Source organism: Rhinatrema bivittatum, chromosome 6 (genome assembly GCF_901001135.1).
Source record: "Rhinatrema bivittatum chromosome 6, aRhiBiv1.1, whole genome shotgun sequence".
Lineage (NCBI taxonomy): Eukaryota > Metazoa > Chordata > Amphibia > Gymnophiona > Rhinatrematidae > Rhinatrema > Rhinatrema bivittatum.
In genome coordinates, this window is record NC_042620.1 from 327,366,811 (window position 1) to 327,379,242 (window position 12,432).

Sequence of the window (12,432 nt, forward strand, 5' to 3'; positions counted from 1 at the left end):
GTTTTACAAGTTGTCTATGTTCATTTTAAATTATGCAGAGTACAAGACTGGGATGGGAGTAATGTTGACAATCTGCCGGACAAAAGCAAGCAAGCAACTGATGAAATGAAGGTGCGACATTCCACTCGTAATTTTTCATGTGTTTTGTTTGTTCAAGGGTTGATGCTACAGCTATGGCTTTTACATGTTTTCAATGCTGGGAATCTGTTGACCAGAAAGAAGCAGCATTAGCTGAGGTTTTCCAAGCAGCGTCCTCTGCCTGATCTTACATTTTTCCCCCCCTAACCCATGCAGGGGACCTCATTTGGTCTATTTCCGCTGCACAAGATGGAGAAACCTGTTTTCCCAGCTCTTTTAAATAAAACGAGGATTAAACTTTGTAATGCTAGTCTCGAGAGGGCAGCTTGGAGTACCAGAGGAACAGGCGATCAGGGTGTAAATGCCGTACCATAAACTCTGGTTTTCCAATGGCCATCAAGCAGCAATTCCCCCTGTAAATCCAGCAAAACTGCAGACAAACACACTCCTGGGCTTTCTCCGTGGTCAGTCTGACACTATGGAACCAGCTATGTTTTGGAGTTGAGAGAAGTCCATTGATATCTGTTTTTAGGAAGCACCTGAAAGCCCATTGGTTCAGAGGTGTATTCCATATACTTCCTAAAGATTCAACACACAGAATTTATGGGGGTTGAGCAATGAATTGTCTGTTTCTTTTACTGTGGCGTCTGCCTTGATGTTATATGTACACATGCTTGAATCTGCTTTGGAGCACAAAAGTGCTATAAGCAGAAAAGAAATGTTACTAATAAACATAAAAATGAATAGATGTTTCTAAATTCTTTTGAGAATCTACGAACTAGAAGCGCCTCTGGTATCCAGAGTGAGCTCTGGTGTAGTACGCTAGGTCGATATGGTAGATCTTGTAAAAGTGCACTGCATGAAAAGGCTGCAGTAATCCTGGATGCGTGCAGTATAACAACAAGGGTGCAGAAGGTGGTAAATTCTGGGGAGCTGCACCAGAGAACCTGCTCTTTCTAATGGTGAAGGGGATCAGCAGGCAGACTTCAGCTGCTGCTTTTTATGTCCTGCAGCTGACTTTTTTTTTTTTTTTTCCCCCTCTACTCAGGAGAATGCAGCCAGGGGCTGCTGAATGTGGAAGGAAAGGGAGGAAGGGATGTGAGGAAGTGGTTCATGCCCTTTGCCTGGTCAGAAATGCAAAATTGAGCGTTCTGGCACCCGTTTTCTCCCCAAGGGCTGTACTGTCATGAGTTGCACAGCAGACGGGAGAACTGGGGTAGAAGGGATGCATGAGAGCCATGGAGGGGGATGTGTGAGAGAGCTTTGAATGGTGGGGGAGTGGCAGATGCTGGAGAGCTTCATCGGGCTACACCTTCAGCATGGATTTTTGCACCCACTTCAAAGGTTGCAAATCCACCCCTTGTCCCCTGCTGGCCAGAGTTTCAAGCTTTTCCTTGTATGAATGCAAGTTTCAGAATTGCCTCCCTCTCCTCGTTGAAGCAGAAACCTTAATTATTTCTTATAGGGATATAATTGGCCAACCCTTCCATCCTCTCTCCCTGCCTGAAAAGGGGAGGGAGGTGTGAGTTGATGATGTGCTAGAGACAGTTTTTGCCTGTAGGCTTGTCTTGATTAGATTGTAAGCTCTACAGAGCAGGGACTGTGTGTTTTTGTACAGTGCTGCATAACTGGAGTAGTAGCTGTGAGAGTGTGGGACCTGTGAAGCCAGCACGGGGGTTGACATTCCTGCTAAGTGAGGAAACCTCTGGGGAAAGGCCTGTGGACCAGGCCTTTCACATGGCCTGTGGATCAGCACGCGATGGATCGTGTGCTGGTTCACAGGCCATGCTTTCTCCGATTACCATTGCTTGGGCCACAGTTACCACTGGAAGGGGGGGGGACAGCACAGTAGTTGTTGGTTTGCCTAAGGAAGCAAGATGGGGAGCAGCGGCCCTAAGTATAGCATGGATGCAGCAGACAGGCGGAATAGAAAAGGGCATTGCGTTGCTAAGTGCCGGATCCACCCTAGGTGCATGAAGATTGTAGTAGTTCATCGCTGCAAACGGTGTCATTTTATGGTATAAGAGAGAAGTCATGTACTGGCTGGGCAGAATGATCTCCAGCCTGGAGATGTAGTTCTGACCACGCCAGTACACACAGTTTCTCTGAACACCTAAAACACATCTCAGTTTTCATACAACTTTTGACTACTGTTCAGTCTTCAGAAAACCCTTCCAAGATGCCATTTCCCTACAAGGTGTTAAAAGCCCTGGATCCAGAGATTTACAGGAATGTAGAGTTTGATGTCTGGCTGGACAGTCGTAAAGGTAATTGAAAACATTTTTTTTCCAAATTTTGTAATCTGTTCTGAAGTATCTCAAAAGTGGAATATTGATAAGTAAATGTTATGAGTGTGTAGTACTGTGCTGCATCATCCCGGGGCTGGGGAGGATTACTGGCGTGCTCTACATTTTTCTTTCACGTGCCCATTTTCCCCATTTTCTTTCTCTTGACAAACTACCGTGCAGGGAGCTTCAGTTTTAACATCTTTGCCCTTGCTTGGGTGCACTGTTTTGTTGGAAGCAGCTTGAGATGTTGCTCTTGGGTTGGAGGCTGAATAGTTAGTGCACAGAGAGCTGTGACTTGATGGTGGTGACCTAAGCGTTGGATCTTTTTCAGGGTCTGGGTAGTGATGATGCTCTTTCATCAGCATTTTGATCTGCTGGAGCATTCCCTCTGGCTGGATTACAGTAGGGTAGGAGATGAACCATGGAGAACCTCCTTTCTGACACACAGATCCATGCAGGCAGTGGTTTGGGGAGGGTTACCTTCTCTTTCAGCACGTAGCTGCATCCTTTCCCCCAAGGATTCCCCTCTTCCCCCTTTCTCCATACTCTTTAATATTTATGCAGACGCCCAATCCAGGTTACAAGTATCCAAACTTTAAATAGATCCCATGCTACTGATGCCAGTATAAGCAATGGCTATTCCTTGATTAATAGCAGTTTATGGACTTCTCTCCAGGAAGAGATTAGGGCTGTTCAGCTTGGAGAAGAGATGGCTGAGGGGGGGATATGATAGAGGTCTTTAAGATCATGAGAGGTCTAGAACGGGTAGATGTGAATCTGTTATTTACTCTTTCGGATAGTAGAAAGACTAGGGGACACTCCATGAAGTTAGCATGGGGCACATTTAAAACTAATCGGAGAAAATTCTTTTTCACTCAACAAACTCTGTAATTTGTTGCCAGAGGATGTGGTTAGTGCAGTTAGTGTAGCTGTTTAAAAAAAAAAAAAAAAAGTTTGGATAAGTTCTTGGAGGAGAAGTCCATTACCTGCTATTAAGTTCACTAAGGCAGAGCTTTCCAAACTGTGTGTCGGGACACGTTAGTGTGTCGCCTGCAGTGTGCAGGTGTGTCGCGCAAGCCCGGTCAACTCTGATGCGAGTTTGGGCTTTTTTTTTCTAGAGATTCACTTTTTTTTTCAGTTTATGGGTTGCTTATTGGGTGATTTTTGCTGTCTATCGCGTTTTTTTGGGGGGCTTGGTGGGTGGAACGAGCCCAGCCATCCTTGCATTGGCTGCTGCTGCCGATGAGGCCTGGCCATGAGGAGCTCTGATTGCAAGCAGCAGTGTCTGGTGATCATGGAAGGGAGTGAAGCACTTAACTGGCAACAATCAAAAAGACGAGGTACATGAGTGTGGGGGCCAGACGTGCTGGGGGGAGAGAGATGAGTGAGGTGGGGGGCAAACGTGCTGGGGGGGCAGACATGTGCTTGAGGGGGAGAGATATGAGTGTGTGGGGGCCAGACATGTGCTGGGGGGGAGAGAAATGAGTGTGTGGGGGTCAGACATGTGCTTGAGGGGGAGAGATATGAGTGTGTGGGGGTCAGACATGTGCTGGGGGGGAGAGAAATGAGTGTGTGGGGGTCAGACATGTGCTTGAGGGGGAGGAGAGAGATGAGTGAGTGGGGGGCAAACGTGCTGGGGGGACAGACATGTGCTTGAGGGGGAGAGATATGAGTGTGAGGGGGCCAGACATGTGCTGGGGGGAGGAGAGAGATGAGTGTGTGGGGGGACAGACAATTTGTTTTATTATTGTTTCTCATAAATTATAACAATAACATGAATCTTGGAATATATATTTTTAATATAAATTTAAGGTTTTCATGAGAGAGGTTGTGTCGTGAAACATTTTATTTATGTATATATTTAAGGAAACATACATAAATTGTCGAAATATGTTTCGTTCGTTTAACCTTTAACCTCTGGTTTACTAGTAGACTGAATTACCGTGTCGTGAAATTATGTTTGTCTAAAAAGTGTGTCACCAACATGAAAAGTTTGGAAAGCTCTGACTTAGGGAATAGCCACTGCTATTAATTGCATCAGTAGCATGGGATCTTCTTGGTGTTTGGGTAATTACCAGGTTCTTATAACCTGGATTGACCACTGTTGGAAACAGGATGCTGGGCTTGATGGACCCTCGGTCTGACCCAGTATGGCAACTTCTTATGTTCTTACATTAAGTTGTCCAAACCTATTTTTAAACCTAGCTGCACGAACTACCTTAACTACATCTTCTAGCAATGAATTCCAGAGTTTAATTGTGCATTGACTGAGATAATTTTCTTGGATTTCTTTCAAATGTGCTTCTTGCTAACGTCATGGAGTACTCCCTTGTTGTATTATCAAAAAATAAAGAATAACCAGTTTGCATTTACTTATTCTAATCCTCTGATTTTATAGACCTCTATTATATCTCCCATTGGCCATCTGTTCTCCAAGCTGAAGAGCCCACTTTATTTGACATGTGGAGTTTTAAGATCTTCAGACCTTCAGGTTCCATTCTTTGGGATAATACAAGGAGTGCAGATTAGGGCAAGGTCTTTTTTGGTTGCTGCATCTATATTGTAGAACAGGCTTCTAGGAGAGAGAATTGAGATTTTTCTCTAATCTTTTTCACAAAAAGGTGAAGGCTTGACTTCCCCTGAGCATTAGAAATGCTTCAAGCTTTTGTGTTTTTTGTTGATTCTGATTGTCATGAGTTCTACTGGGTTGTGTTTTTATGCCGTTTTGATTTTAGTTTTAAAGTGTGCTGTATGTTAAAGTGCAGTTTATGCTGTGGTGATTATAACGTATGTTCCTGGCTGGTGAACGGTGCTTTGGATGTTCCTCGGAATAGGCGGGTGTAACTAAAATAAATAGGCTAAGTTTGCTACTGCAGCTTCCCCTGCAGCGTGCAGGCTCCCAGTTGAAGATCATGGTCCATTCTGAAATTTAAGAGGCTTCTACGAGTCAAAATAAACTGGGGTGTACTGGAAGCTACTGGTATTCTGTGTTACCATTTCCTCATTAGTTAGTGTAACTTTTCTCATAGTTATCATCATACTTGTCACAACTTGCCAGTAAGTCAGTACCGTCTTGGTTTTATCGGCCGTTGTTAAAAACAGGTCTTGTTCGAGCACATGCCGTTGCACTTTCTGACCGGTCACCACCTTGCTTTTTATAGCTCTCTAGCTAGGTGACAGTTCCTTGCTTTGATCCCTTCCTAATCTTTTGCGCGTGTGTTTAACACAATATAACATCCACAGATTAATATTACTGCTGCTAATTCCCATTCCTCTGTTAACATTTTATGCACAACTAAACCTGGACTGCCGTGAACACCCTGGTGTGTTGGGGGAGGATGCAGGGACAAGGGACTGGGGGTGGTCCCTAAAGTCATTCTAAAGAAGATGGATTTTCCCAGCTGCAGCTCAGAATTAAAGTCCCGGTCCCATGGGTTGTAGGAATTTAAGAATAGAAGGGGCAGCATGTTTTCCCTTGCAATGACATCCTGAGGTCCCAAAGCAACAGGTTTACATGGACTGGGGAAAGAAAAGCTGTGTGGTTTATATTGCTGTAGGTAACTCCCCGTTTTGTTTTTTTCTTTCGTAGAACTTCAGAAAATGGAGTACATGGTGTTTGCAGGGCGGCAGTATTGTTTAGGGGACAAGTGCCAGGTTAGTGCATCCTGTAGATCCTGTTTGTACCAGATATTTCATTTTCAAAAATTTGCCGACCAGGGAAGCCAGATAGGGCAAAAGCCCCCTTCAGCTGCATCCCCAGGAGAAATGTCTGGGTAGCGGGATACATGGAACTTATTAAAAGTAAAACAGAAGTGTCTTATCAATTGTGAGACACGAGCGGGAAACCAGAGACTAAGTGGAGTCTGTGGCATTGCAGAGGAAAGTGGTGATGACAGACCAGATGGGCCTTACAGGCCTTACCTGCTATTTAATTCTGTTTTCACATAAAATCACAAATTAGAAGGTTTGCAAACATTTTTAGTTGTTTAATAAATTGCTTACCTTTCAAAAGGATGCCCAAGTCAAGGTACAGCCAGCATAGAAATATTATAAATGCAATAAAACACAAATAACCTCCCCAAATAAAAATAAACATTAAAAAACATACTGTAATAAACATAAATGTACTAAAATATACACATTCCTTTACAGTAGGTTCTGTGCATTAGGACATTTCTGCAGTATGCTCTATTCACCATCTTTTCCTGTTAGGTATAAGCACATAACTGCGTACTAAACAAGAAAAGCAGGGTTTCGTTGTATTGTAAGTAATGCATTTCATGCTTTCTGTGCCGTGCAGTGGCATTGTCATAAAATATTTGTATTTTCATTCTCTTAGGTGCGCTTGGAAGCAGGGGGCAGGTATTACAACTCTCATATTCAGGAAGTCGGCCATGATAGCAACTCTGTGACCGTGTTCATCGAAGAGCTGGCAGAAAAGTAAGTCTGGGCCCGGTGTAGCCAGGAGAAGGGCGGTGCTGGGGTGCACGGCAGGAGCATCGCTGGTTTCGGGACCTTCAGAATGCTCTCTCGATGGGGGGGGGGTGAATGTCTCCTCCCCACGAATCTTACTTTGTGCACCAGTGTATGTCCCCTGGGTGGGTTCTGAGGAGGCAGAGCTGCCAGAAACCTTTACACATTTAATATTAGCTCAGAGTAAAAGGGGAACGCTCGATTTTGTGTATGCCACACACACACACACACACACACACACACACACACACACACACACACACACACACACACACACACACACACACACACACACACACACACACACACCCACCCACCCACACCCTTGAGAGTGTGCAGCATCGTATGCCGGGCCCCAGTCTGGTTCAGTTGCCTCCCCACCTTCTCCCCCATCACCCACCCACGGTGAAGATTCAGGGAGTCTCCCCATCCCAATCAGTCCCTTATTTATCTGTGCCGGGAGCGAGGGAACCTCTGCTCTGACAGCGGCAGTGCTGGAAACATGAGCTTACGTTGGACGTTTACACACCCAGCACTGCTGCTGTCAGAGAAGATATTGGGAGGGCCTGGTCATAGGCCTCTGTGATGGGACCAAGCCACAGGGCCAATCTTGGGTTCAGGATGACCCAGCTATGGCCACTGGAAGCTTTTTTTTTTTTTTTGTTAGCAGTTTAAGTGGGTTTTTTCTGGTGTATTTTTTTTGGTTTGACAAACTGAATAAAAAAAATGTAAATGAATCAAATTTAGACAAAATCCTTCCCCTCCTCCCACATACTCCTCTGACAAGAAAAAAAACCGAATCAGACTGAAAATTTGGGAACTACACATCCCTAATATGCAGAGACAGAAAATGAGCACGTACACTGCACATCTTTTCACAGGACTGCAAAGTCATTAATTAGTAGATCTGATTATTATGGAATGTGTTTTGTAGGCATATCATCCCCCTTGTGAACCTGAAGCCTGTGACCCAAGTGACCCCTGTCCCTGCCTGGAACGTCAGCACTCCCAGGAAGGGAGGGAGTTACCAGAAGATGGGCTACGCCACAGAAATGGGTTTGTACCGGAGCTGATGTGTAATCCTCTGCCGCTAATCCTGAAGGCTGTACAGAAGCACATTTTGCAGAAAAATCTTGCAGCGTGTCATAAAATAGCAAATGCTCCCCACAGAGAGGAGAACTGTGGTGCTAGGTAGAATAATACATCAAGTATGGGAATCACACATTTTATTACAGATTAAAAAAAATCTATTTATCATGAGGTCCATAGAGAAAGGGGTTTAACTCTTCTAACTGTCTGAATGCCCCAGAGTTTTCTGGTAAATGATTAGCCGGATAACTTGAAGAGCATTCAGGGCGGGTCAGACTTATTTGGCTATGTTTACTGGGTAACGCTGAATATCTGGGTTACCTGCCTGCCTCAGAGCAGCCCTAAAGTCATCCATTCAACCTTTTACCGGTTAGATACAGAGTACAGCTGATTAAATGTGTGTGTGTGGGAATATATTTAAATCTTACCAGGCCAACAGACCCGATTTCCCCCCATCCCTGCCAAAATAAAAATCAGAGCAGGGCATGGCATTGTACCCCTGCAGCATGGCAGTTCCAGCAATGAATCGCACGGTTGTAAAGCCTCTTTCTCTCTCTCGTAATGGGGCATTTGGGCAGTTGCCCACCTTCCACCCCTGTTGGTTTTTCCAGGGAAAAAGAACAAGCCTAACCTTTTTTTTCTCTTTCTTTAATTCCATGGCGCGCTGTTAGTGACCAGAATCTGCCCTCCAGCATTCTGGCACCGTTTCCAGTTTGAGTCCTTCCCTCTGTATCCCTCCCCCCTCTCTAACAAACTCTCGGGACGGATTCTGGTCCCTACCCAGGAGCAAACACTTAATTTTTGTTTTCTAATCTTCATTATTTTAAATTGCTGCTTTCTAAATCTCCAGTGCTCTTGCTTTTTTAGTTTAAATGATGATTTATTTGCCTCTTGATGTGTGTGAACTGTTTCTAGGGAGTTAAAATTTTTTTTAAAAAGTCCCAAGTTTTCCACTGGAAACAAAACTGCGTAGTGTAATAATTGGAGATAAGAAAACTATTATTCAAGGCGCAGTTATTTTTCAGCTGCTGAAAAGACAGAATCGTACCACCACCCTCCAAAATATGCAGCAGCTGCACCCTTAGATTTCCAGCGCTGAAAATCTGCCGCATTATCATCCACCGTAAAGCCTAAATTCCCTTGAATTGGTAATAATTGTGATTTGGAGTGATAAAGAGTAGATTTGTACAATGTACTCTTGACCTAGTCTCTCTTTCTCTCTCTTTTTCTCTTTCTCTTTCTCTTTCTCTCTTTTCTCTTTCTCTTCCCCCCCCCCCCCCCAAAGTGCGATTAAAAGCCTGTCTGGGCTTGCGATGTGAAAACATCATGGGTGCGACGAATTTAATGTGCATTTTGGTAAGATAGCTATGCGGTATCAGTAAAATTACTCTAACCACGCCCCTTTTTTATCACAGGTGCTATTTTTCACAATTTTATAGCAAAATGATAAATCTAGGGGTTAGATTGCAAACTCTCTGGGGATAGGGAAATACCTAAAGAAATGAGTACCCTGGGTTTCTAAGGGACCAGTTGGGGGGGGCAGCGGGGGAGGAAGATTACATTTGGTTTCAGGAAATAGAAACATAGAAATGACAGCAGAAAAAGACCAATCAGCCCATCCAGTCTGCCCATCAAGCTCTCACACTTATTTTCCCATACCTATCTGTTTCGCCGACCACCAAGTTCGGGGATCTTGTTGGTTGGTAACTGATTCAAACTTTTGCCATTGATGCAGAGAGTTATGTTGGAGTTGCATCAAAGGCTTAATGGTTAAGGGTTGTAACCGCCACATCAAGCAAGTTACCCCGATGCTTGCTTACCCAGACTGTTGGATGTTGTCTGAAACGGATATCCAGATCAATTGTGGTGCAGCTCGAATGAGCTGTTTGATCAAGTTAGTGCCCTTGCAGTGTAGCTAAGTTAATCAGATAGCAAACTGAGACCCCAAGGTACAAAAAAAAAAAACTTGAAAAAATACTCAACAAAATACAAACTGGTGAGTAATTAATAGTACTTTTTTTTTTTAAGATGAAAAAGGACTTCAGATGTTGTCATAAGCCTGGCCTAAAAGATTATTTGTAAAGCAAAAAAGCCTGTAAAATGATTTTACATAATCATACGTCCACAAAAAAACCCTCCTTGTAATAAGTGTGTTAGTGTTCTCATTTTTTTTAAAGAAATGCTCCCAAATTGTAGGGTTTAGAAATTGTGTTCAGGGAAGTTCAGACAGGAAACCATGCTTAGTAAAACTATGGAAGGAAAGCCATAAAAATATGGAAGGAAAACTTAAAATATCTTCCCTGATATCACAGAGCTGACACCTATGGTTGGTGCCAGCTCTGTGAGTGCTTGAGCATCACCAGTATTGAAGAAATGCCTTCACTGTAGGGAAAAATAACCCTTGCTGTAGTTACACGATGTTAGGTTCCATATTAGGAGCTACCACCCAGGAAAAAGATCTAGGCATCATAGTGGATAATACTTTAAAATCGTCGGCTCAGTGTGCGGCAGCAGTCAAAAAAGCAAATAGAATGTTAGGAATTATTAGGAAGGGAATGGTTAATAAAACGGAAAATGTCATAATGCCTCTATATCGCTCCATGGTGAGACCGCACCTTGAATACTGTGTACAATTCTGGTCGCCGCATCTCAAAAAAGATATAGTTGCGATGGAGAAGGTACAGAGAAGGGCAACCAAAATGATAAAGGGGATGGAACAGCTCCCCTATGAGGAAAGGCTGAAGAGATTAGGACTTTCAGCTTGGAGAAGATGGCTGAGGGGGGTATGATAGAGGTCTAAGATCATGAGAGGTCTTGAACGAGTAGATGTGAATCGTTTATTTTCACTTTAGAATAATAGAAGGACTAGGGGGCATTCCATGAAGTTAGCAATTAGCACATTTAAGACTAATCTGAGAAAAATCTTTCACTCAAGGCATAATAAAGCTCTGGAATTTGTTGCCAGAGGATGTGGTTAGTGCAGTTAGTGTAGCTGGGTTCAAAAAAGGTTTGGATAAGTTCTTGGAGGAGAAGTCCATTAACGGCTATTAATCAAGTTTACTTGGGGAATAGCCACTGCTATTAATTGCATCAGTAGCATGGGATCTTCTTAGTGTTTGGGTAATTGCCAGGTTCTTGTGGCCTGGATTGGCCACTGTTGGAAACAGGATGCTGAGCTTGATGGACCCTTGGTCTGACCCAGCATGGCAATTTCTTATGTTCTTATGAATCTTGGGAGGGGCAAGTTGTATTGAGTTTAGTACAAGGTTATCTCGTATCCTCGTCCTAGTGCTAAAGGCAGTATATAAAATCAACCTTTTCCTTGGATGGATTTTTGACCGTTGTATTAGACCAACAAGCTCTCCAAAATGTTGTAATTCTGTGTTTGGTCTGATTTAATGGCATCTCAGCTTGCAAAGGATAAGCCTTCCTCAGGACCCCAGTACAGCTGCTCTTAACGTTGTCCGTTTGTGAAACTGCAGAGCTGGATATGAAGTCTCGAAAGCGGCTGTTCAAGAAGGCGCGAGGAAAGGAAGTCTGTATGACGGTGGCTTACACTAGAGGCATGCCCGTTCTCCCACCGCGGCTGCAGCATAACGTTCCTTCCGGGCGCTCTTCTCCCATCCACTGTCCCCAGAATCCTGGAAACCTGGCATCCTACGAACACTACCGCCCTCCGCAGTCTCCTCACAGGCATGGCCGCGGGTACGGGCTGACCAGGTATGGCTCTTCTCAAGTGAGGCGGCTTGCTTTGGTGTTTGTCTTCGAGGGAGGGGGGAGGTCTTCCTGCGAAGCTTAGGAGCAGTAAAAGGAAGAGACTTGTGGGGGTGGGGATTGTTTCTTTAAGTACCCCCCAAAAAAAGTAATTGACTAATAGTTACAGGATGCACGGATCAACTAAAGTCTGTGGCAGGGGTGGCTAACTCCAGTCCCCAAGAGCCACAAACGGGGGGGGCATAATTTGAATATGATGGGAGATAGATTTGCATGCAAATCTGTCATGCATATTGATTACAACTATCCTGAAAACCAGAACCCTGTTTGTGGCTCTTGAGGACTGGAGTTGGCTGCCCCTGGTCTATGGCATTGAAAAAGGAAGGAATGTGGGTCCTTACCTACAGACATTTTTTTTTTTTTGTTTCTGTATAACTTATTTTACTAAAATTCAAAACATGATTGTATATTTGGAGTATAGGCACTGAAATCTCCAGTTTCTTGTAATCCTTTACTTAGCAGCAATGGCTTTAGAACATCAAAATAGCTAATTCAGAATAAGAGAAAATGGAGTAATGGCGCCATTCTTTGCTTTGGGACACGTAGGGGCTCGCCGCGGTATATAAGCAGGCACGGCATGGTTGGCCCTGAAGTAGCGTTCTACCCCAGCCCAGGAAAGAGATGCTACCAGAGTTACGACAATTATTCCTACCGCTCCCGGTAAGTGTCAGCTTGGAAATCTTAGCGCATGTAACAAAAAACAAATTGAAATCTAACGCAGAAATTTCGC

General features: G+C 44.0%; 1 protein-coding gene across 1 annotated transcript in view; it reads left to right on the forward strand.

Annotated features, from left to right (window-relative positions):
* Nucleotides 1-12,432, forward strand: part of ALG13 (ALG13 UDP-N-acetylglucosaminyltransferase subunit) — a 116,222-nt gene that overhangs the window by 64,110 nt on the left and 39,680 nt on the right. Inside the window, exons 12-18 of the mRNA XM_029607981.1 lie at nt 39-111; nt 2,237-2,345; nt 5,956-6,020; nt 6,706-6,806; nt 7,774-7,895; nt 11,411-11,648; nt 12,249-12,362. Coding sequence (XP_029463841.1) covers nt 39-111; nt 2,237-2,345; nt 5,956-6,020; nt 6,706-6,806; nt 7,774-7,895; nt 11,411-11,648; nt 12,249-12,362 — 822 coding nt within the window. The remainder of the gene's footprint in view (nt 1-38; nt 112-2,236; nt 2,346-5,955; nt 6,021-6,705; nt 6,807-7,773; nt 7,896-11,410; nt 11,649-12,248; nt 12,363-12,432) is intronic.